This window comes from Prunus persica, chromosome G4 (genome assembly GCF_000346465.2).
Source record: "Prunus persica cultivar Lovell chromosome G4, Prunus_persica_NCBIv2, whole genome shotgun sequence".
Classification (NCBI taxonomy): Eukaryota; Viridiplantae; Streptophyta; class Magnoliopsida; order Rosales; family Rosaceae; genus Prunus; species Prunus persica.
Genome location: NC_034012.1, coordinates 18,170,116 through 18,194,558, shown reverse-complemented (window position 1 = coordinate 18,194,558; position 24,443 = coordinate 18,170,116). Strand labels below are relative to the sequence as shown.

Here is a 24,443-nt window from a genome sequence, read left to right as displayed (position 1 = left end):
GCCGAGAAACTTGAGATTGGCTCTTTCATCTGATGGATTCAATCCCCACAGTTCTCTAAGTAGCAGATATAGTTGTTGGCCGGTTATCTTAGTTACATATAATCTCCCTCCATGGCTGTGCATGAAACGAAAGTTCATGATGTTAACCTTATTGATTTCCGGTCCTAAACAACCCGGAAATGATATAGACGTCTACTTGGAGCCTTTGATTGATGATTTAAAATCTTTGTGGGATGGGATTAGAGGAGTGTATGATGCACATAATGAAGAATACTTTACACTCAGAGCTGCATTAATGTGGACAATTAATGATTTCCCCGCCTATGGAAACTTATCTGGTTGTGTTGTTAAAGGATATAAAGCTTGTCCAATATGCGGCAATGATACACCTAGTCACAGGTTGAAAAATGGACACAAAATTTGTTACATTGGGCATAGAAAATGGTTACCAATCAATCATCCATATAGGAGGCAATGTGCAGCTTTTAATGGGAAACCTGAATATGGCATACCTCCCGAGCCATTAACCGGAGAAGAAGTGCTGCATATGGTTGAAAATGGTGACAGAGTTTGTTGGAAGAAGAAATCAATATTCTTTGATCTCGAGTATTGGAAATACCTTCCTGTGAGGCATGCCCTAGATGTTATGCACATTGAGAAGAATGTTTGCGATAGTATTATTGGTACATTGCTGGAGATCCCTGGAAAAAATAAAGATGGGATTGCTGCTCGATTAGATTTATTGAACATAGGGGTCAAAACTGATTTGCAACCCGAGTATGGAGAAAGACGTACTCGTTTGCCTCCTGGGCCTTGGAATTTGTCAAGAGCAGAGAAGAGAGAGGTTTGCAATTCTTTCTATGGTATGAAGGTCCCTGAAGGTTATTCTTCAAATATTAAAAATCTTGTATCTTTACAAGATTCAAGACTTCTTGGCCTTAAATCACATGATTGTCATACCTTAATGCAACAATTGCTCCCTGTGGCAATTCATTCTGTTTTGGAGAAGCCTGCAAGGTATGCAATAACTCGTTTGTGCTTCTTCTTCAATGCTATATGTGCAAAGACTGTTGATGTTTCCAAGCTAGATAAGTTGGAAGAAGATGTAGTAGTTACTCTGTGTTTGCTTGAGAAGTACTTTCCCCCTTCATTCTTTGATATCATGGTTCATCTAGTAGTACATCTTGTCAGAGAAGTTCGTCTATGTGGGCCAGTATATTTTAGGTGGATGTATCCGTTTGAAAGATATATGAAAGTGCTGAAGGGGTATGTTCAGAATCGTACTCATCCCAAAGGTTGCATTGCTGAGCGGTATATAGCTGAAGAAGCGGTAGAGTTTTGTACTCAGCATTTATCTGATGTTAGTACAGTTGGAGTGCCTTCAAGCCAAAAGATGGGACTTTCAAAGCCATTATCAGGTTGCACAGTGAGCGTAGTTGATCAGGACCTGTTGAATCAAGCACATCTATATGTCTTGGAGAATACGGAGGAAGTCCTACCTTATATCGAGTACGTATGAGTTTTATTCTTTAAGTTTCCATTTTAAATTATTTCTTATGTTTATCTTCTATATTTGGGACCGTAATGCTTGAATTTTTCGTGTCATGTAGGCAACATATGATCCACATCAAGACTGCTTATCCAAAATTTAGAAAGAGAACAAAGTGGCTGCAGGATAAGCACAATAGCACTTTCATTCAATGGCTACGCTTCAAGGTATATGTTGTTGAATAACATATTTCTCTTTTAATTTTCTTCTTATTTCTATGTTAGATTGAATTAAGATATATGATTAATTTGCAGGTTCAAAGTGAACTTGAGGAAGACAATCATGGCGTATCAGAAAATTTGAGGTGGCTAGCAGCTGGTCCAAACATGGCAGTGCCATTATATAGGAGCTATCTTATTAAAGGTATTAAATTCAATATCAAGGCACAAGATGATGTGCGGACAACTCAAAATAGTGGAGTTTATTTACTTGCACATACCATGCAAGTTGCTAGTGCCAAGGATAAAAACCCAATTCTCTCAAATATGGGTTTCTATGGTGTCATTCAAGAAATTTGGGACCTTGACTACCAAAAGTTTACAATCCCAGTCTTTAGGTGTGATTGGATAGATAGTTCTGGTCTTGTAGTCGACGAACTTGGATTTACCCTTGTAGATTTGAGTAAAATTGGACATAGGAATGACCAATTTGTTTTGGCTTCTCAAGTCAAACAAATATTTTTTGTTGACGACCCGATGCATCGTGGTTGGTCGGTAGTGTTATCAATGCCTAATAGAGAATATAATGATGTTATTGGTAATGAAGTCTTAGGTGATGTGATAATTGAGTGTGAGCCATTTACTAGAGGGATGTCAAATGTTGACACATTTGATGAACTGGTGGGTGAGTTAGGAGGTCAAAATATTCGAGATGGGTGTGAAGATATATGGATTGAATGATGCTTATGTAATTGGCAGTGTATGACATTAATTTTGTAATATATTGTAATGTGATTTCTTCACTTTCTACGTTCAAATAAAACACGACGTTATTGTGAACCAGTTATTCAGCATATTTACCGACGTCTTAAAGCAACGTAACAATGAAGAACCACGACGCTATTGTGAAGCAATTATTCAGGATATCACGTCGGGGAAGGATTAAGAACCGCCATGTAATTCAAAATAACACGACTCCAATCCCATAATACCGACGTCTAAAAAACGAGATATATAATCTGAACGTTAAAAAATACGACGTCATCATACATTTTCCACGTCGCAAGTTCTTTTATAAACGAAGAGGAACGAAATGAATTCCGACGGTAATTCATTATAACCGCCGTCTAATATCAATTAAACGATGTTATTTGTAATACGGCTCTCATCATAATCAACGCCGTCTATATGTTCTGTAATACGGCTCTTATTTATTTGGAACCGACGTTGTTTAGAAGTTCAACGTCGTCTATATTAATAAGTGCGTCGTGAGTAATAACCGCCGTCTATATCAATTAAACGACGTTATTGTAATACGGCTCTCTCATCGCATTTCAACTTCAACTATATAAATACATACGTCGTAAATAATGACACTGACAACTATTTCCACGTCATCTTTTTTAGAAAAATCGAAGTGGAAAATTTATTTCACGACGGTTGTTTGTAAATAAGAGACGTAGTATATTTCAATAACGTCGTCTTCTCATGTATTTAAAGACGTCATATTTTTTCTTGTCGTGAAAATTATATTTGACGGCGTAGTGTTTTAGTTGTCGTCGTTGTATGTCTATCTTGCGGCCTTGTTCTTTTAATATGTGTCATATTTTTCCTTTTTAACGACGGTGATTTGTTTGAGTTGGTCGTCTATTCTCATCCTCGACTATTTTTTAGAACTTTAGCAGACTAAACACGTCTGTTTTTATTTGTTTTCGACGTTGTTTTATTTAACAACGTCTAATATTTATCGTCGTTGTTTGTTTCAGAAAATAGGACGTATAAATTTTGTAATACGACTCTCATATATTTGTAACCGACGTTGTTTCGTTGTTCAACGTCTACTCTATAAATACATACGTCGTAAATAATGACACTGACAACTATTTCCACGTCATCTTTTATAGAAAAATCGAAGTGGAAAATATATTTTACGACGGTTATTTTTATATAGGCGACGTAGTAGGTATCAATAACGTCGTCTTCTAATGTATTTAAAGACGACATATTTTTTATTGTCGTGAAAATGATATTTAACGGCGTCTTATTTTAATTTTCGTCGTTGTATGTGCCATGTTCTGTTAATATGTGTCATATTTTTCCTTTTTAACGACGGTTTGTTTAGAGAGTTGGTCGTCTATTCTCATCCTCGACTGCTTTTTTAGATCTTTTTGCAGTACACAGACGTCGTTTTGTATTTGTTGATGACGTTGTATATTGTAACAACGACGGTGATTTAGCGTCGTGGTTTATGAGGGAAAAGATGACGGTGGATTCCACGACCATTGAAAAACCGAATACACGACGGTGATTTACCGTTGTCTTTTTGCTTTTTTGTAGTAGTGACATATTTCATGTATAGAGATGCATTCCTTCAAGATGATGATGTTGTTGAACACAAGGTAGAGAGAAGAGCTGGATTTTAAAAATTTAGTGGATGACGCAAAACTTCCCTTATACACAGGTTGTTCTTACATAAAGATGTCTGCAATTGTTGTCTTATACAAGGTTAGGCATAGTCTAACTGATATAGCTTTTGACGAGCTTCTTCATCTTGTTCATGGTTTTCCACCATGTGATAACAGACTTCCAAATTATTTGTATGCAACCAAAAAATTACTCAATGATTTTGGTCTAGGATATGAAAAGATACATGCTTGTGTGCAAGTTTGCTGTTTATTTAGAAAAGATTTAAAGGACAGGGAGACATATCCAAAGTGTGGTTCTTCACAGTGGAAAATTAATGAGCGTACCAAAAAAATTCAACAAGGAATCCCTGCAAAGATCTTGCTTTACTTTCCAATCATGCCAAGATTTAGGAGAATGTTTAAGTCACCTGTAAAGCTAGAACAATTAACATGACATTACACTAATAGAAGTCACGACTACAGTTGACGCATTGGCATGGAATAGAATTGATAATAAGTGGCCTTCTTTAGCTTCAGATCCACGTAATCTTAGACTCGGCCTTTCTTCCGATGGATTTAATCCTTTCAGTGATCTTAGTTCTAAATATAGTTGTTGGCCCGTGATTTTGGTTGCATATAATCTCCCCCCATCTCTATGCATATCCAAGGAGAATTTAATGTTGACATTACTCATCCCATGGCCAAGGCAACCAGGAAACGATATAGATGTATATTTGGAACCACTTGTATACGATTTGAAAGAGCTATGGATCAATGGTGTAAGTATTTATGATGCCTTGAACAAATCCACATTCAATTTGAAAACTGTATTGATGTGGACAATGAAAGACTTTCCAGCTTATGTGAATTTGTCCAGATATTCCACCAAGGGTGAGAAAGCATGTCTAGTGTGCGGGGTTGACACATGTTCAAAGTGGTTGACTCATAGTAGAAAGTGTGTGTACATGAATCATAGGTTTCTTGCACACAACCATCCATTTCTGGGAAAAGCAAGGTGGTTTGATGGAAATATAGAATGTGGGCGAAAGTCTAGAACATTAATCGGTTCAAAAGTTCTTCAAGTAGTGAAGAATTTGAACAATGATTGGGCAAAAGCAAAGAAAAAGATCAAGAAAAAAAAAAGGAAGAGAAAGATAGATAAAATTCTATATGGCCTTGGAAAAAGAAATCAGTTTTATTTGAGTTGTCATATTGCGAGGTTTGTCGTTTTACCACTGATTTTTATTCAATTTTATTAGGACTTCATACTTTCTTTGTGTTTCTTTGGGAGGTTTATTGCTAAAGTTGATATATCATTTCTTTGTGTTGTAGAGATTATTACTACGTCACAATTTAGACGTAATGCACATTGAGAAAAATGTTTGTGAGTGCATTGTTGGCACTCTCTTGAATATGAAGGGAAAAACAGAAGATAACTTGAAATCTCGTAAGGATTTGAAAGATATGGGAATCCAAAAAACTCTATATCCGAATGATGATGTGGCTATTTTTAAAGCAAGATCATTCACACTCTCAAAACAAGAGGAGCATCTTTTTTGTAAAAGGACCTTAGATCTAAGACTGCCATATGGTTATAGCTTAAACATTGCAAATCGTGTATCATTACAGGATTGTAAGATTTTAAGCCTTAAGTCCTATGACTATCATGTCCTAATCCAGCAAGCATTGTCGGTAGCATTAAGAGGCCTTCTACCAAAGGGACCAAGGGTTACAATATTTCGACTATGTGCATTTTTCAATGAAGTATGTCAAAGAGTGATTGATAAGAAAAAATTGGAGGTTCTTTTGACAATTCCTAGAGACAAATTAGACTAAGTATAGATGGTAAATTAGTTGTGATGGTGGCTGTACAAATTCCAAGATATGCTCTGAAGGCTTATATGTCAACCAATGATCACTAAGGTAAATTCGTCATTCAATCATGCATCCTGATTGTGCTATTTCAAGCATTATTTCAAACTCACAATCTGATTAACATTTTGATTAAGAATACTTTTTATTTTAAGAAAGATTAATTTATTTTATAAATTGCTTTCTAGTTTTGAACATTAAAAGTCTTCATTGATTGGAAATCAATTAGTCTAATTTTGGAAAATTAATATGTTGATTAGGAATTAATTGATCTTGTTTCCAGTTTTGAAAACCATTATAAAAAGCAAGGCTTGGTTTTCATTCGTTCAATAACTTTCAACGATTAGAGTATTTCTTGAGTTTTCATATACACAAAAGAAAGTTGTTGTGCTTTATTTTCCAGAAGGATAAATCATCAAGAGTAAGATTATCTTGGTGATTTATCTTTGTATTCATATTGCATTCATTTGCATGTTCAGTGACTCATACGATTGAGGGCACTAAGACCGTTGTGGCGGCTTTTCTCCGATGCGCTTGAATTGATAGTGACCAGTATCAGATTCAACATAAGGAGAGTTGGAAAAACTCCGGCGAGCTTGAAGCAATCGTGACCAGTATTGCATTCAACATAAGGAGTGTCGAAAGATCATCCCGCGAAAAGTTGAGTTACGATGAAATTGGTATGTTGTCTAGAGTGTCTAGGACAAGTTTGTATACTTCTTATAATCATCGTTCTATAGTGGATTTGCCTTGGACTATTGGGTCCCGTGAATTTTCCCTAAAGATGGGGTTTTACCACGTAAAATAACTTATGTGTTTTTATCTGTTTTTACATTTTGTACTGTAGAGGATTGATACATCGTATGAATCCCTTTGGCGTGTTTTTATATATTACCCACCATTCCTTGGTGTTGCCCACCAAGTTTACTTCAGACACGACTGCAGAAAGATTAATATCTGACAAAACAGTTGAAAGCTTGTCTTCTTCAGTCATGTATGCCTCAGTCTTGCCCTTTTTCTTTTGGTTGCCTTGTCCATTTCTACTTCAGCAATCCACAGCTCGATGCCCTTGCTTGTTGCAATTGAAGCACTTTCCCTTAAATTCCTTGGACTTCTTGGAGTTCCCTTGACTTGAGCCTTCTCCAGAGTGCTTCCTCTTCTTGTTATTTCTTGACTCTTTTTTCACTATATTAGCCTTAGCTTCCATTGTGGATCCAGACTTTTTGTCAGCATGGCGATTGTCCTCTTCGATCCTTAGCCTTACTATCAAATCCTCAAGTCCCATCTCCTTACGCTTATGCTTAAGGTAGTTTTTGAAATCATTCCAAGAGTGTAGTAGTTTTTCAATGACAGCAACCACTTGGAAAGACTCACTCAATTCCATCTTTTCTGCATGTATCTCATGTAGAATGAGTTGGAGTTCTTGGACTTGACTTATGACAGTCTTGGAGTCTACCATCTTGTAGTCAAGAAACCGACCGACAATAAATTTCTTCATTCCTACATCTTCGGTTCGATATTTCTTGTCTAGTGACTCCCATAAAGCCTTGGCAGTCTGAATTGGACTATACACATTGTATAGTGCATCACTTAAACCATTTAGGATGTAGTTCCTGCAAAGAAAATCCGATTGGTTCCATGTATCAGAAGCAACCACTGTTTCTATTGTATCACCAGGTCCAGGAGGATCTACTTTCAGGATATGAGCCAAATTCAATGTGGTGATGTAGAACAACATCTTTTGTTGCCATCTCTTAAAATCCATCCCATTTAAATTTTCAAGCTTTTCTGCATGATTATGGGATGAAGGCAACACTACAGCAGGTGCACTTGTCTTCACAGAAGGACCCACTTTCTGTATCTTATTCGACATTTTCCTTAATTGAGTGAACAATCTCAATGTCAATAAACAAATATTTGGCAGTCTAATAGATAAATAATGAATCACAATAGTGTGCTACAACAAAACACACAGAAATTAATAATGCAATACCGATAAAAAGTATAGCAAACGCAATATGCAATTATTCTAGATAACAATAATATAGAATGCTATAATTCACAGGTACAGTAATATTAATGTATGTAGATAAATATAATCATAATATATAAACAGAATAATAAAAAATGATGCCAAACAGAAAACAGATTCCAAATGAATAAATAAAAAATGATGTTGTATATGTAGACTTTGTCTAACAATAGAAACAGAAGGCAATTAGTGTTTGTGGCAATCTTTATTGAATGGTCCCGATTGTTATAACTTAGATTTGTTTAACTTTGAATTGTATAAAACAAAAAAAACTAACAGGAAACCAATTCAATAGAATAAACAACTAATAAAAAGATGTTTTGTTGTTTGTACCAAAATTAAATCTTTTGCAACGTTAACAATTAAATGCACAAACACATATTAATGTATATGGCAATTAAACACAGATTAATGTATATAGCAATTAACACATATAATTCGTCTTAAGATTGTAGGAAACAGGAGTGCTAAATTGCTATAAAATAAATAAATAAACACTACAAACAAAACAGATTTAACAGCGGAATGGAATTAAAAGAACCTTAATTAAGTCGAGGCAAGTGTTGGACACTCTGACCTTAAGACGAATTATGCCCCACACTGGTGCTTATGGTCCACTAGCCTTCGCCTCCCAGGATACAACGGCTCCCCTCCTTATGAAAGAAGCACTACAATTCACAAGGAACTTTGAACCAAAATTATGCAGGAACTTCTCTTTATGAAAACTCTAATGCTCTCTATATATATATGAAAGTATGTATGTAGAGAATTGATTGAATGAATAAAACTGCAGGAGGATTGCTCTATTTATAGATGATGAAATACCCTTTTCAAAAAGGTATCCTAATCTGAAAAGGCAAACAGTGCATCCCTTGATCTTGAAGAGTTGTCACCCCAAACAATGTATCCCTTAGTTTGAAGAGTTGTCACCCTCCCAATTGAAGATGTCTTTACCCAAAGATCATGTCTTTAACCCAATGAATTTTATTAATTTCCAAATTTCTATTCAAATAGAAAATTAATATTAAATAAATTAATATTAATATTAATTTCTCACACCAATAACATTGAAGAGTTGGAAAGATTTTATAAATCAAATATAGGAACATGTCATGGTATTGTATAGTTGAGCTTTCACATCCATCCATATTATAATTTATTTCACATTATCATCTAAAGTAATATGTATGTTTTTTTTTTTTGGTAGCAAAAGTTCAATCTTGATGATTGCCACAAGAAATATACTTTTCGAAAGTTATGCAAACTTTGGAGGGATCATCGATCCAATTTAGTGAAAATGGTGATGAAGCAAGTTCAAGTGGTTGACCTACCACGCGTTGCTTCTCTTCTCAAACCGAACAATGTAAAAACTATGGATGAATGACTCTCATTTCTCAAAGAACGAACTAGTCAAGAAACTAGAGTAAGTGTGTCTTTACTTTGTTATCTTTAGTGTGTCTTAATCTTTAGTGTTGGCTGCTATTAATGATGTTGTAGATATTGATTGAGTGTTTATCGAATTTGATCTAAATGATCCATCTTATATTTGGATATTTACCTATGTTTGTTAGGTCCTATTGATTTATATTTTAGCATTAATTTGATATATTCTCTCTTTGCATAGGAAAAGTGTCAAAAGTTCAAGGAAATAAGGGCAACACAAACTTTAGTGCATAGAACGAGCCGAAAAAGCTTTGCCTGCGTAGAGGATGAATTGGTAAAAATGACATTAGTTTAATCTCAATTTGTAATGTGAGTATTGACCCTTTTTTTCTTTTTGCATCGACAAAAAAGTGAGACACCTGATGCAATTTCAAGAACTGATGTTTGGATCTATGGACACGAAAAGAGAAAGAAGAATGAGGATGATGAAGTTGAGGATCTAGATTTAGTGGTAAAAACTATATGCTGCATATTTTTAGTGTTTATCCATAGATTGATATTTAAGTTTTTATTTTTGTGGTGGTAAATTTTCAGAAAGAAGTGAAAAAGTACAAAAAGGAACAAGGTCCACATAAATATTCTATTAAAGCATATTTTGAATAGATTATGATGGTGATTTCAATGATTTGTTTCTTTATATCTCAATTAATTATTTTTTCTATAATGTATCTCTTTGTTAAACTCAAATGCCACAGGGTTGATAATGAAAAAATATTTCTGAATTGGAATAATCAAGAAATTGGATTATATTTATAAATAAATAAATAAAACACACACACACACACACATACGGCATGCAAAATGAGCCGTTAATAGCTTAAGGAGCTGTGTAATGTATACCAATTAAGGCGTGAAAAATGTGCCGTAAATATGTATCAAGTAAAGCTTTTATGGCACGCCTAAAGAGCCGTGTAATGTATACTAATTAAGGCTTGCAAAATGCACCGTAAATGGTTGTCCAAACCCATTACGAGAACTCAATCATGGTGGGCCTTACGCTTGAGGCAAGTGAATGCATGCCGTAAAAGAAAAAGGCTTTTTACGGCTTGGCCTTTCATGACATGCAGCCGCACGCCGTGAATTGTCCGGCATACAACGCACGCTGTAAATACCATTTTTTTTTTGTAGTGACCAAAAATAGATCAAGCTTGCAAAAACCAAGCCATAACAATACAAATAAAACTCTTACAAAGGAGAGGTGAAAACTACACAGAAAACCCAAAGAGTCTCTGCGACTTATTCAAAACATGAAGAAACTGCAAAAAAGATGGTGGTAGAGATCCAACAGCGAAACACAACTGGAGATCGATGCCGAGACGCATCCGCCGGTGATGAGTGGAGAAAAATCATTATAAGTTGAAGACAAATGAACGGAGAAGGGGAGAGGGGATGAAGAACAGTGATTTCCTCCCCACTCAAAGTGAAAACGATTATAGAGTGTTGTCTCAAAGTGAAAACGGTTATAGAGTGTTGTTTGGGAGAAGTTACAACCTGTTTAAGAAGGGCATTTCGCATCAAGTAAGTTATAAATCTAATTTTGTTTTGAGTGAAAGTTATAAATCTATTTTGAGGTATTATTTATTTTCATTATGAAGCCATTTTAGACATTATTGATTCACAACAAAGAAATTATCATATTTATATCTCGAAGTTGATGTAATAAGTTAGTGTCTTTTGTTTTTCTTAGCATAATAATAATAATAAATTGGTGTCTCAATATTAATGATTATTAAAATTCTCTAATAATGCTTAAGAGAAAAGCCTAAGAGAGAAAAGTTTCAACTGCTGCCCCCCTTGGGGGTTGGTGGCCTCCAGCCATCTCCTCCTCCCATCCTTACCCTCCAAGACCTTCCCCTCCCCTCTCCACCTCTATTACTTGCCCACCCCCTCCAACCCTTCTGTCTTGACTGAGTTTGGTGGCTGCTTGGTCGTCTTAGTGATGACCTGGTGTTTGATTGGCTTTTATTTACTTGTTTTGTGATTGTACTAAGTGTATCAACTATGAGTTTATTGTTTGTAGTCTCTACTTGTATTTTATACTTGTGAGAATTAAAATATTGTAGTTGTAGTTATAGTTTAGTGTGCTAAGATGTAATTTTTTGGCTGAAATTTCTTAAGCCGTGTGTAGTTATGTATGAAGGCTTCCACATTTATTTGATGACTTTACGCCTCGATTATGAATGCAATCTTTTGTTTTTCACTCGAAATTGTCTAACATTATAAAGCATATTTATATTCTTGAAATTTGATTGGACCATAAAGTGAATAACAAAATAAAGTACTACAGATGTTGCTCACCAACCTGCTTTCTTCTCGCGCTGAGGCAAATGTTGAAACTGCATTTCTAGAGTCGTTCAGTCAGCGGTGAGAGAAAGATATTTACCGACTTGCATTTCTTCTCTCTCGCCTACGCACACCCTTCTCCTCTCTCTTCGGAGTCAAAACAAGCAGCTTGCTAATTACTAGAGAGAGAAAGAGAGAAGAAAAAGACCCAAACCAATTTTTTCTCTCTCTCTCTCTATGCACGTTGAAGGCATTTCTAGAGAGAGAAAGTTTCACAATTTCCGTCTATCCTCTCTCTCTCTCTCTCTCTCTCTCTCTGTCTCTCTCTCTTACAACGACCCAAAAGGCAACTAGAGAGAGAAAGAGAGAGAAGCAGAGGGTTTTCTTCATATTCTTTAAGTTGGTTTGGGCTGTGGATCATAGAAAATGGAGTTCGTGGGCAGAACTGTGAGGAAAGAGTTCAAAGGTTTTGGATATTTCACGGGAACAGTGAAATCGTACTCCCCCTCATCTGGGTTGTTCGAGGTCGTTTATGAAGATGGGGATTCGGAGGAATTGAACTTCGCTGAGGTGTCTTTGCTCCTTGGTGGCGGTGAGCCACACCTTGTTGAGGAAGAAGTCAAGCCGAGCCGCCTAGGCCGAAAGCCCAAGAAACGACGAGTGGAGAGGAAACAAGAAATTCGAGGTAATTCAGGTAATGCTGAAGTAATCTTTGGAAATGATTCTGGGTTTGGTGGGGATTTGAATAAAAATTGTGATTTGAGTGACGGGTCTGAGGGAAGACTTGAAATGGGACAAGCATTTGGAGGGAATTTGAGGGAAAGCGTGGAGGTTGATGGGAATTTGAATGACAATGTTAATTGTAGTAAGGGGCTTGATAAAACCCTAGAACAGCAAAGTGTGTTAAATGTTAATTGGAATGTGAATAGAGTTGATAATTTGAAAGATGGGATTGATTTGAATGCTGAGTTTAATTTGAATGGTGGATGTGACTTAAATGTTGATCTTAATGTTGGTAAGGAGGAAATTTCAGAAAAAAGAGATTGTATTGATTTGAATTTGGATGCGAGTGGTGACTTTGCTCAGAATCTGAATGGGGATAGTTTGGACGGTTCAACTGCGGTAACCCATGGAACCCAGAGGAGGGGTTGCTATTTTGATCTGAATTTAGAGGTTGATGAGGATTTTAAGGATACAGAGGGTGACTGTGAAGAGAAATTCAAGGTTAGTCCCAAGTTTGAGATGATTGAAGAAAATCAAAAGAAAGAGAGGAGCGAAGATACTGAAGAAAAGGTTATCGAAGATGGTAATGCCAACGAGACCTGGAAGGAAGTGTATATTGATATTACTGAAGATAATCCCATGACAAGTGTTGGCGATCTCATTGATTGTGCCGCTGCTGTACGACTTAATAATCAAAATAGTTGTTCCAGCGGAGATTTGAAGGCTGACAATTCTCTTGGGGTTTTAGATACTAGCTGCATGAAGGATTGTGGTTTGGTGGAAGTTCTGGTCAAAGATAGTCTTTCCGAAGCTCACACTCCAATGATTCATGGCGATTCAGGAGGTCCAAACATTCAAAGAAGTAGCCGTAGAAAGAGACGAAAACTACTGGATAATTTGAAATCTACTACTACAGAGACAGTTTTGAGGAGAAGTACTCGCAGAGGGTCTGCTCAAAATCATAACTCCATCACATCATTTTCTGTCAGTGATCCATTGTCCTCTTCTGCAGTTAGTGCAATAACAGAGGAAAAACCAGTGATTTCTGGCTGTGAAGAGACTGAAAAGCCTAGTGTTCTTCCTCAGGAGCTGGAGTTACCTCCTTCGTCAGAACATTTAAATCTAGATGGAATTCCCATACTTGACCTTTTTTCAATCTATGCTTGTTTAAGATCATTTAGCACTTTATTATTTCTGAGCCCCTTCAAGTTGGAGGATTTTGTGGCCGCACTGAAGTGCAAGTCACCAAGCTCATTATTCGATTATGTTCATCTTTCTATTTTGCAAACACTGAGAAAACATTTGGAGTGGCTTGCAAATGATGGTTCCGAATCTGCTTCTCATTGTCTGAGGTATATTCTTTCTCCCCCAATTACTATTTAGATATGATTTCATCCTTGGTTATTTGAAACTTCCTTTATTGGTCCTTAATATTCTGTTTTGATGTTCGATGTAGGAGTCTCAATTGGGATTTGCTTGACTTGATTACGTGGCCAATTTTTATGATTGAGTATTTTCTGATCCATGGTTCGGGACTGAAACCTGGTTTTGATCTCAGTTGTTTCAAGATATTCAAAACTGACTACTATGAACAACCTGCTTCTGTAAAGGTTGAGATACTGAAGTGTCTATGTGATGATTTAATAGAAGTGGAAGCCATAAGGTCGGAGATTAATAGAAGGTCTTTGGCAGCTGAGCCTGACATTGTTTTTGATCGAAATGTAAGCTATGAGGTTTGCAAGAAAAGGAAGGCTCCCGTGGATATTGCTGGTATCACTTATTTGAATGATGAGGTTGTTGATGACACCACTGACTGGAATAGTGATGAATGCTGCCTCTGTAAGATGGATGGGAGTTTAATATGCTGTGATGGTTGTCCTGCTGCATACCACTCAAAATGTGTTGGAGTTGCTAATGATCTTTTGCCAGAGGGTGACTGGTATTGCCCTGAGTGTTCAATTGACAGGCATAAACCTTGGATGAAACCACAAAAGTCACTTCGAGGTGCAGAGTTATTAGGAATTGATCCTCGTGGTCGGCTTTTCTTTAAAAGCTGTGGTTACCTTTTAGTGTAAGTTGATCCTTTTTCCTCTTTACATGGCTCGGTATAATATCACTCTGCTGCTGTTACTTAGTACAAAAGGCTATTTTTTTCTTCTTATTCATAGGTCACTAAACTCTTATTTGTGAACTACCCAAGCATTGTGCTTAAAATCATTTTTCATGAGAACTAAACATGAATTTATACTCAGTTCCATTGACATATCTTGGAAAACCCAATATATCATGAAATGTGAATGTTCTGGTGGTTGTGCCATATTTATCTCAAGATGCATGAGTACTAACTGAAGATGTATGATCCCACGCCACATACAAGCAAGCGCTGCCTTTCTTCTTTTATTTTAGGCGTTGCAGCATCCAGCTATTATAGTGAGGTGTTTCAATCTAATTGAGAGTAAGTAGTGAGGCTAGGTTGTTGCATTTGCTTGCAGTGATGAGGGTCTGACCTCAGAAGTGCTATTTCTTTCTGGCAGAAAACTACTTGGGTATTCGGGCCAAGAAAAAGGACAATTGGGTTTAATATGATTCTTTTAGAGCATCTGTAGACTGATTTTGATGGATATCTTGTCCATCCTTGTAATTTTTATTTGTTTTTGGTAAAAGTTTGTGTTTCTTATAAAAGAGTAGTGAGGAAGTCTTGTTCTCCAGCAGGCAGGGATGTTAGCTTTTCTCCTTTGTATTTTATATTCCATGTACATTTGATTATTTGATTTTGATTAAGCAAATAACAGTTGTCCATCCATGGATGACATTGACAGGCTATAAGTAAAGGTTGAGATGCGGTTTCCACTTTTATTGCTAAAATCTGAGTGTACAGGCACCTCCTATTGCCTTAAACAAGCCACTTCCATATTCAGGAAACACTTATGGAGACCATTTTATAACAGAGAGGATGTAATCTACTTCTATGTTGAAATGGTCACGGAAAACACGAATCCTGTCATCAAAGTTATTTAGCAAAGGTTTTAGATAGAACTTTAACCATTAGGTGTTACTGATGATAATCCTATCAAAAGTGCTAGGGAAGATAATTTTCTAAAGAATCTTGCTGAGTTTGGTGGATAGTTTTGCTTGTTAGTTTTGTTATGGTTTGAATATACTTGGAAGCCTAGTGATCTAGCTATTCTAAGATTCTTATGTGAATTAGTATGTTCATTTTTGTTTTCGTGAGTTAATAATTGAAACTATTGTGGATTAAATGAAAATGTAAAATGTTGTAATTTTATTTCTCTAGAATATTTACTGCTTCCTTTTCATCACTTTGGTATGTGTTTGGCTTCATCTGTTTATGGATGTTGCGCTTGCAGATCAGATTCTTGTGACACTGAATCCAAATTCAACTACTACTACAGAGATGATCTGATTAAAGTTATCAAAGTGCTAAGGTCTTCAGATTTTTTTTATGGTGGGATATTAGTGGAAATCTATAAGCACTGGGATATTCCTGTTAGCTTTAATGGAGCAAATAGTAACATTGGCCGCTCAGTACCCCAAGACCCATCGGCATTTCCAGAAAAATGTGCTGTTAAGAATGAGACTTATGAGGCTAGAAAACTGCAAGAGAATTCTTGTAATATTGGCTCGGATGTTTCCAAGTCTATTAACTTGTTAGATTCAATGACCGCGACAGCAAGTCCAAATATAACTCCTTCAAGGTCAGTCATTCAGTACGATTCAGATAGACCTGCTGATTTTTTAAATCAATCAGATTTGGTGGGAAAACTTTACCCTGAAGATTGTTCTTTGACATCTACTTCTATAACCACTAGAAAAAGGGACACTTCAGAAGTGCATTGTGGGATTGGTTACATGAACTGTTACAGTTTTGGCCAAATTGCTTCGTCTGTTGCAGAGGAGTTGACGCGTAAATCATCTGACAAAATTAAGGAAGATACAATAATAACAGAAGAGGAAATAATATCAGCACAGATGAAGACCATTTTAAAAAAATCTTCCAAATTTTCCGGGCCGAATGTTGGGAACCTTAATCTAGATGCACAGAAAGAGAAATGTGGTTGGTGCTTCTCTTGCAAAGCTCCTGCTAATTATGGGGATTGCTTGTTTATCATGAGTATGGGGCCTGTTCAGGATGTTTCTTATAGTAATATAACTGGCTTTCAATCGAAAAGGAACAAGGACGGCCATCTTAATGATGTCAGGTGTCAAATCCTATCCATTCATGATCGCCTGCAGGGACTTCTTCTGGGCCCATTGTTGAATCCCCACCACAGGGAACTGTGGCGTAAAAGTCTTCTTAAGGCATCTGATCTTGCCTCTATTAAACATTTGCTGCTCATGGTAAGGATTTGTTTATTTATTTCAATCTGTGTCTAGTATAGAGTTTGTTAATTTGCATCTGCTAAATAATTAGTCTGGTGTTGATATACTTTTTTTTATATATACTTTTGTTCTTACACATTTGTTAATTTGCATCTGCTAAACAATTAGGCTGGCATTGATGTCAAAATTTTGATATATTTATGTTCTTGCACGTTAGTTTGGTTCACTTTACAGTTTATATATCACTTCTCCCTGCTTTTCTGGTTTTGTTTTCTTCTCAAAATACTCATTAGCCATCATTTGGAAACCCTAGTGCTTTATATTCATGTACGGTGTGCACAAATTTGTATAATGTATAAAAATTCAAATATCTTTGTGCACTTCAAAAACAAAAATACAAAAGAAAAAAATGTGTTTGTTAGTGTATGTGTATTTATTGTAAAATAGCTCCATTGTTTGATTGCAAAGAGGCTTTTGTATTTCCATAACTTGCGTGGCTATCTTGATTTTGTTCTTTGATGCCCTCTTATTTTTGGTTGTATGCATGACACAGTTGGAGGCAAATCTGCATCATCTTGCACTTTCAGCAGACTGGTTGAAACATGTAGATTCTGTTGTTACCATGGGTTCAGCTTCTCATGTTGTGACTTCTTTACGTGCATACTCAAAGAATTTTATTAACAGAAAGAGGCCCAAGTGTTCAGATATTGAGCCCACCCCCACTTCAAATGCTGCCAGTGGATTAGGAATGTTTTGGTGGAGGGGTGGTAGGCTTTCTCGTCAGGTGTTCAGTTGGAAGGTTTTGCCTCGTTCCTTGACTTCCAAGGCTGCCAGACAAGGTCTGCTAATTCTTTTCTATTGCTTATGTGTAATTTTGCATGGTGGAGATTTTTTATAGTTAAATCAACTGAATTATTATTCTGAATTCGTTTGAAGTTCTTAAATTCTGCAGCTGGGTGTTCAAAGATACTGGGTATATTATATCCTGAAAATTCAGAATATGCAAAGAGAAGCAAATCCGTTTCTTGGCGAGCTGCTGTTGAGGCATCGACAAGTGTAGAACAGCTTGCTTTGCAGGTATATTTTCCATACCTGTTTCCTTTAAATGGTGATGTTCAGGTGTTTTCAGTGCCCTTTTCCTGCTTGCTCTGGTATGATTTTGTTTTTGTTTGTTAATTGTCCCCCAACTTGAGTGGTTTTGAGTCCAAAAACATTGTTTGCTCATCCGTATAATTCATGCTTCTGAATAGGAACTATCTAACTTTTTGTCAGTAAAAAATTTGCTATGGTTTCAGGTTAGAGAACTTGATTTGAACATTAGATGGAATGATATTGAGAATTCACACCCTCTCCCTACGTTGGACAAAGAATCTAGAAAATCAATCAAGCTGTTCAAGAAAGTTATTGTCCGCAGGAAGTGTTCTGAAGGGAAAGTGGTTAACTATCTTCTTGATTTTGGCAAGAGAAGAGGTATTCCTGACATTGTCAAGAAACATGGTTCTGTGCTTGAAGAACTGTCTAGTGAGAGGAAAAAGTATTGGCTGGATGAATCATATCTTCCTTTGCATCTTTTGAAAAACTTTGAGGAGAGAAGAATTGCCCGCAAGTCCAGTGATGTGAGGTCTGGTAAAGTTATTGAGGTCGGTAGAGTAGCAAAGAGGCCCAGGGAAAAAAAGGGATTTATGTATTTGTTTTCAAAAGCAGAAAGATCTGAGTATCATAAATGTGGACATTGCAACAAAGATGTCCTGATGAGGTAGTACAAATTTGTTCTCTTGCATGTAGTTGTTATCTTATATTTTTGTTCTGCTTGTCACTGTTTGTATTTCCCATGATAGCTTCTTTTCTTCACATTAAAGTAAAGTGTGGGGATGCCTTCATTCTGAAACTACTAATTTCTGGAGTTAGGCCCCGTTTGGTTCATGGGAAAGGAGACTTGGGAATGGGAATTCAATTGCTTTCCCATGTTTGGTAAGTCCAGGCATGGGAAATGGTTGCCTGGCACATGAGAAAGTAAGGGGGAAAGTGAAGCCCTCCTCTCAACTTGGGTTTTGTTTTCCCTCCTCATGGGAAAGTTTGGGAAAATGAGTCAACATTCAATGCACAATTTTCATGACAATTTTGTCCCCATGAACAATTTAGAATTACAATGTATCGTTAAATGCTTTCTTTTTTTATTTGATTTAATATGGGTATAATTGGAAAATTATACAAACTTTGTTTTCCATTCCTACTCAAAACAAACATGGGAAAGGAAACAAAGTGAAATCTCTGGTTACTTTCCCGACTTTACCAAACATGGGAAATGAATCTTTCATTTCCTGTTCCTTGGGAAATGACATGGAAAGTGATTTCCCCTCAAATCCATTCCGTGAACCAAACAGGGCCTTAGTGCTATAAATTATTGTCTGGAGGATAGAAATAGTCATTGGACTAATGGAGTTTCGTTAGCCTCTTGCATAGGTTGTTCGGTCAAAACATTGAGGTCCCTGTTAAAAAAAATTAGGAGGGATTTGGAACACCAGTTGTGATGTTTGAGTAGATTCTATTATATGAATAGATGATCAGCTGTTGTGCTTTCCTAGTCTTGTCAAAAGACCAATTATTTGAGATTTTTTTTCATGTTACATGTTAAATGTTGTATTACTTCTGTTTTCTAATTTTCATCTTATAGATTTTTGTTTTGAATATAACAGGGAAGCTGTGAGCTGCCAGTACTGCAAAGGTGTGGTATTCTCTCTCCGTGTCACTGTCTCTGTCTGTCTGTCTGTCTGTCTGTCTGTCTGTCTCTCTCTCTCTCTCTCTCTCTCTCTCTCTGTCTCTCTCTCTCTCTCTCTCTGTGCTGGGGTAACACATGGTAGTAGTATTTTGTGTCTCGCAAGGTTTTTTTAATGTATTTTGTAATTTAATTAAATCATCAACATCATACTTAAATTTCTTATAATCCCAGTCTCTTAATTTATGTACCACTTATGGGATCTGCAGTTACCTTTTGTGCTTGAAAGTATCTATGTACCAACAATGGGAACTAATTATAACACTAGGGCTTCTGATGGCTAGTTATCCAACTTTATTTGGCTATCATGCTCCTGTTAATGTTCTGAAATTTATAGTCTGAGCTCTTTTCTGTGGGACATTTCTTTCCCCATTCTTGTCATTGCATTTTGGCAACTATATTGAAGTAGCAAATCTTTTATGTATGCTTTGTTTTTTGCTTGTCTTTCTTTTAGTGTACAGGTAATTAAGATGCATTACCTATTTTCATTTTTTGTTACTTTTTAATGAAAAATGATGCAACTACAACTTCATGCTTGATGCCTGTCATTGATTTGCATTTTGTCTTAATCTTGATATCTGATTATTAAGGTATAAATTTCAGGTTTTTTCCACAAAAGGCATGCCAGGAAGTCTGCTGGGGCCGTTGTTGCTCGGTGTAAATATACATGCCACCGATGCCAGAATGGGCTGTGTGCGAAGATTGACACAAAAAGAAGGAAAGTTGAAACAAAAGGAGGGAAAGTACAGTCACAGAAATGTAAGAATTCTCAAACAGAACGCAGATCATTGCGTTTGAAAAACAACAAAAAAGCTTTAGCTGGAGGACAGCAACTAAGATTGAAAAATAGCAAAAAAATTCCAGCATCTGTACCTCTACGTCGTTCTCCTAGGAAAGTTAAATGCTTGCCATTGCAAAACAAAAAGCGTAGCAAACGCAAGAAAGGGAAAAAAAGCAAGTCCAATACGACGACATGTAAGAAACCAAAGAGAGTTACTTCTTGGCAGAAGAAGAGAACACAAGTTTGTCACAGTTACTGGCTTAATGGTCTTCTGTTGTCTAGAAAGCCAAATGATGAGCGTGCTATGCTTTTTAGGGATAAAAAACTCCTTGCGCATTCTGGATGTTCACCTGTCATTCTTGATCAACTCAAATGCCCCCTTTGTTGTGAAGCAAGTTATACGTCTGCTTTAAATTATATTTCTTGTGAAATATGCAGAGGTAATGATTAGTTATGTAAGTGCACTTCAAATGTAATTTTGGTTTGAGCTGGTTCAGAAAGTTTTAGTTGAATATTGGTTCTCTGATTTAGTATGTCATGAATCATGCAATTAATCTCCACAGCTTGATCTAATTCCTCTGCAATTTATTTAATTTTTTTTTTTGACATCTATTCTTTTCCTTTTTCACATGCAGTATGGTTCCATGCTGAGGCTTTTGGACTGAGTTCAGAGAACATTGATAAGCTTGTTGGATTTAGGTGCCACATGTGTCGTCAAAGGAACCCTCCTGTCTGCCCCCATCTGGTAGTTGTGAAAACTGATGTGTCCCAGTTGGCTGAAGCTCAAAATGATGCTGGAGTTGACTTTTCTGAGGAAGTACCTAACACAGTCCCGCCTTTAAGTGAGGTACATATATGCATAGCAAACTTTGGCCGTAATAATTGTGCTGGGTTTGTTGATGTAATAGCAACCGTAAAACGAATATATATTGTCTCTTGTAAATCTTATGTCACTTTGAGCTCAGTAGTCTGGTATTAAATTGTGGGGGGTGGTATTATATTGACTCTTGAGTGCATAATGTTTATGGGTTTGAGGTTGTCAAATTAGTTATTGATGCACTTTTCGACCTAAAAAAGAAGTTATTGATGCACTTCTCGTCCATCTTGTATTTTCATATACTTTTACTAGTAAGGTTTGTGTCTCTTGCAGAAATAAAATTGTAATGGTTTAGATGAGTTTATGATAGTAGTGATTTTTTTTTTTCATTGGTAATATAAAGTTTGTGATGGACTTACCAATGAACTACAATTGCAGATCACATGCAATTGAATACTTTTGGCATTTCAAGATGGGTACTTCAATGGGTTGAAGCATCTTCAACTCAAGATTTTCAACGACATTGAAGTAAAATTTCATAGGAAAGGCAAAGTGCTTTCCTATGTGATGAAGTTGTGGCAGCGAAGCCATGTATATCAAGAACCATCAGAAAGAGCAATGAACCGACAGGAAGCCAAAGTGGTATAACTCAAAGTGGTATAACTCATGACTTAAACATAACTATCTTCCTACAAGAATTTTTTTTTAAAAAGGAAAGAATTTCCGCCTGCTTTCATTATAAAAGGTAGGACATTTGTTGTAGATTCTCATGTGTAATTTTTGCCACCTTGCAGGTTTCTAATTATTTTTGCAAGTGTTCTGTTTCTAACATGTAAAGCATTTGACGACAGTTGCAACACCTGAGGCTGGAGACATTTAGATTTGATTGTAGAAGCTCCTGCATTTTCCATCATGTATGAGGCAGGGTGATATGGTTTGATATTAGTTCATTTAGCCGAGACTAACAATGATTAATGAATTTGCAATTGAAATTGTGTAGGCAGAAGAGAACTAGTTTGGTTTTAGCCTTTAGGAGATGGTAGACCATAGACGCTAGTGCAACCAATTTATTCCTTCAGTCAAAGTAACTGACGGTAACAGCAGTTAGATTTTAGACTGCTCGTAGATTATTACAGACGGCTTCTCAAGTTGGTTTGAGCTTCTGTGGATGGCTTTGGTTGTCTGCTTGGTTTGTATTGTTACAACTTACAATTATATTTGGGGAAAAAAAAAGGGAGAGTAAATAAGATTCGTACTGTTTACCAAAGAAAGCCCAGAGTAAATGCGATTTGTACTGTTTACAAGAAATGGGTAATCTGTTTTTCCTTGTACATTATGTTGTAAATCCATGTTTTAGTGGATGTCGCCATAATACCTGCTACCTAATAAATGACTCACCCCTCCATACCTAATATATGACTCACCCCACAATGTATTTGTAAAATAGTGGTGAATAGTGCATTTTCTATGCCTATAAATACAAGGCATTAAGAGAATGAAAAGATAAGCTTTAGAAGAGCAATTTTTATGGTTATTCTCTTCCTCCAAATTCCCTCTAAATTTTCCTAGTTTTATAACACGTTATCAACACAAATATCTCTCAAACACCAGCTGAGTAATCCGATCAATTCCCCCTGTTTCCCCCTGTTTCAGTCTTTCTTTCTTGAGAGTATTTGAACTTCACCACCAAACTAAAATACCAACCGATCAAAACTAGTGACAAACTAACACTGTTTCTGTCACAAACAAGAGAAGAAAAGGTTAAAAGAAAACACAAGCCAGAAAAACACCTACCACCGTCTCATTCTTTATCTCCCATGGAATCACTACAGAAAGAAAGCCATACTTCTACGAAAGAGATACTTACCAGGGATCTGAAGCAGTGGAGATGTGGTCAAAGTGAGATGCTGATTGTCAGAAAGAAGAGAAACAATAATTATCAAGAGCTCGACCTGAAGCTTCTGTTGGCGTGACTTGTGGATATTGACTTACTTTCCTTACACACTAAGAATTCCTATTATAATTGTAATTGATTTACTTTAATTCCTGATTTCCTACTGCAAATAGATTTAGGAATTTATTATTTACTTGCCCATTCAGGTTTCGTTGTATTATAAATATGACCTCCTACAAGGAGAAGAATACACAGAAAATTCCCACAAACAAATATTCTCTCATAGTTTTCATATTTTAGCATGGTATCAGAGCGGCGATCTTGGAATTGCTGACTCTAGTTTCAAACCCCCGCCGCTGCTATGGGGGTTGATGATTTTTTCACCCCTCATGGAGGTAGCACCACCGACTCCTTCTCTCATTCTCCACCAACCATCATTGAGTTGAGTGCCCAGATGGCTCCGCTCCTACAGATGCAGACTTTGACTCTGAACCCGATCCAGAATCCAGATCCTTTTTTGACGACCCCGACCCCGACCCTGACTATGACAACGACGACCCCGACCCGGACCCCGACTATGACGACGACGACCCCGACCCCGACCCCGACTATGACGACGACGACCCCGACCCCGACCCCGACCCCGACCCCGACCCCGACTCCGAAGACGACCCCGACCCCCACTCCGATGATGACCCCAAACCCGAATTTGTCTCTGATTCAGACCCTGATCCCAATTTCGACTCCGACTCCGGCCCCGACTCAGGCTCAGATTCCGATCCCAATTCCTACTCAACCTGTATCCTATGCATCTTCCGCTGCACAAATTATGACTTCTAGACTAACGACCCCCATACGTGGACTAGATTGCGCATATTGTGGTGATCCACGACACACTTGTGAGACTTGTTTTAAATCGCATGGCTACCCCAATTGGTGGGCCACTCTTATAGATCGAGGACAATGCAATATGACCAGTAATGGTACTGGTTATGGATTCCATACTTCTGATAAGATTGATTCCAGGAGCTGGATAATTGATTCCGGTGCAACTGATCATATGACGTTTGATCCTGATGATTTTCTGAATACTACACAACCTCGACGAACCTGTATTGCAAATGCCAATGGTGTTACTTATCCTGTGACAGGGGCTGGCACTGTTGCACTCTCATCCTCTCTCACACTGTCTAATACTTTACTTGTTCCATCTTTATCCACTAAATTATTGTCAGTTAGTCAGCTTACTGAACAATTGAATTGTTGTGTACTCATTTACCCGAGTTTTTGTTTGCTTCAGGATATTCACACTAAGGAGATTCTTGGTCGTGGTACTAAGAGAGGGGGGCTATATTATGTCGATGACTTC

The 24,443-nt window shown here is 36.9% G+C and overlaps 1 protein-coding gene and 1 long non-coding RNA gene across 5 annotated transcripts; one reads left to right on the top strand and one right to left on the bottom strand.

Annotated features, from left to right (window-relative positions):
• On the top strand, positions 11,779–22,447 carry LOC18781272 (DDT domain-containing protein PTM). 4 transcript variants are annotated; one of them, XM_020561471.1, is made up of 12 exons: positions 11,779–13,817; positions 13,922–14,536; positions 15,834–16,824; positions 17,360–17,645; positions 17,759–17,883; positions 18,102–18,562; positions 19,503–19,531; positions 20,186–20,803; positions 20,999–21,210; positions 21,619–21,837; positions 21,975–22,094; positions 22,181–22,447. In XM_020561471.1, the coding sequence occupies exons 1-10, from the start codon at positions 12,169–12,171 to the stop codon at positions 21,631–21,633; spliced, it is 5,001 nt and encodes a 1,666-aa protein (XP_020417060.1). In that variant the 5' UTR covers positions 11,779–12,168; the 3' UTR covers positions 21,634–21,837; positions 21,975–22,094; positions 22,181–22,447. The 4 variants fall into 4 exon arrangements, with proteins under 4 accessions (XP_020417060.1, XP_020417061.1, XP_020417059.1 ...); XM_020561472.1 differs by having other exon boundaries at positions 21,619–21,822; positions 21,975–22,447; XM_020561470.1 differs by having other exon boundaries at positions 21,975–22,447.
• LOC109948464 lies at positions 22,460–23,143 on the bottom strand. The gene is made up of 2 exons (XR_002271091.1): positions 23,048–23,143; positions 22,460–22,916 (listed from the first exon to the last, which is right to left on the bottom strand). It is a non-coding gene; the product is annotated as an uncharacterized LOC109948464 (long non-coding RNA).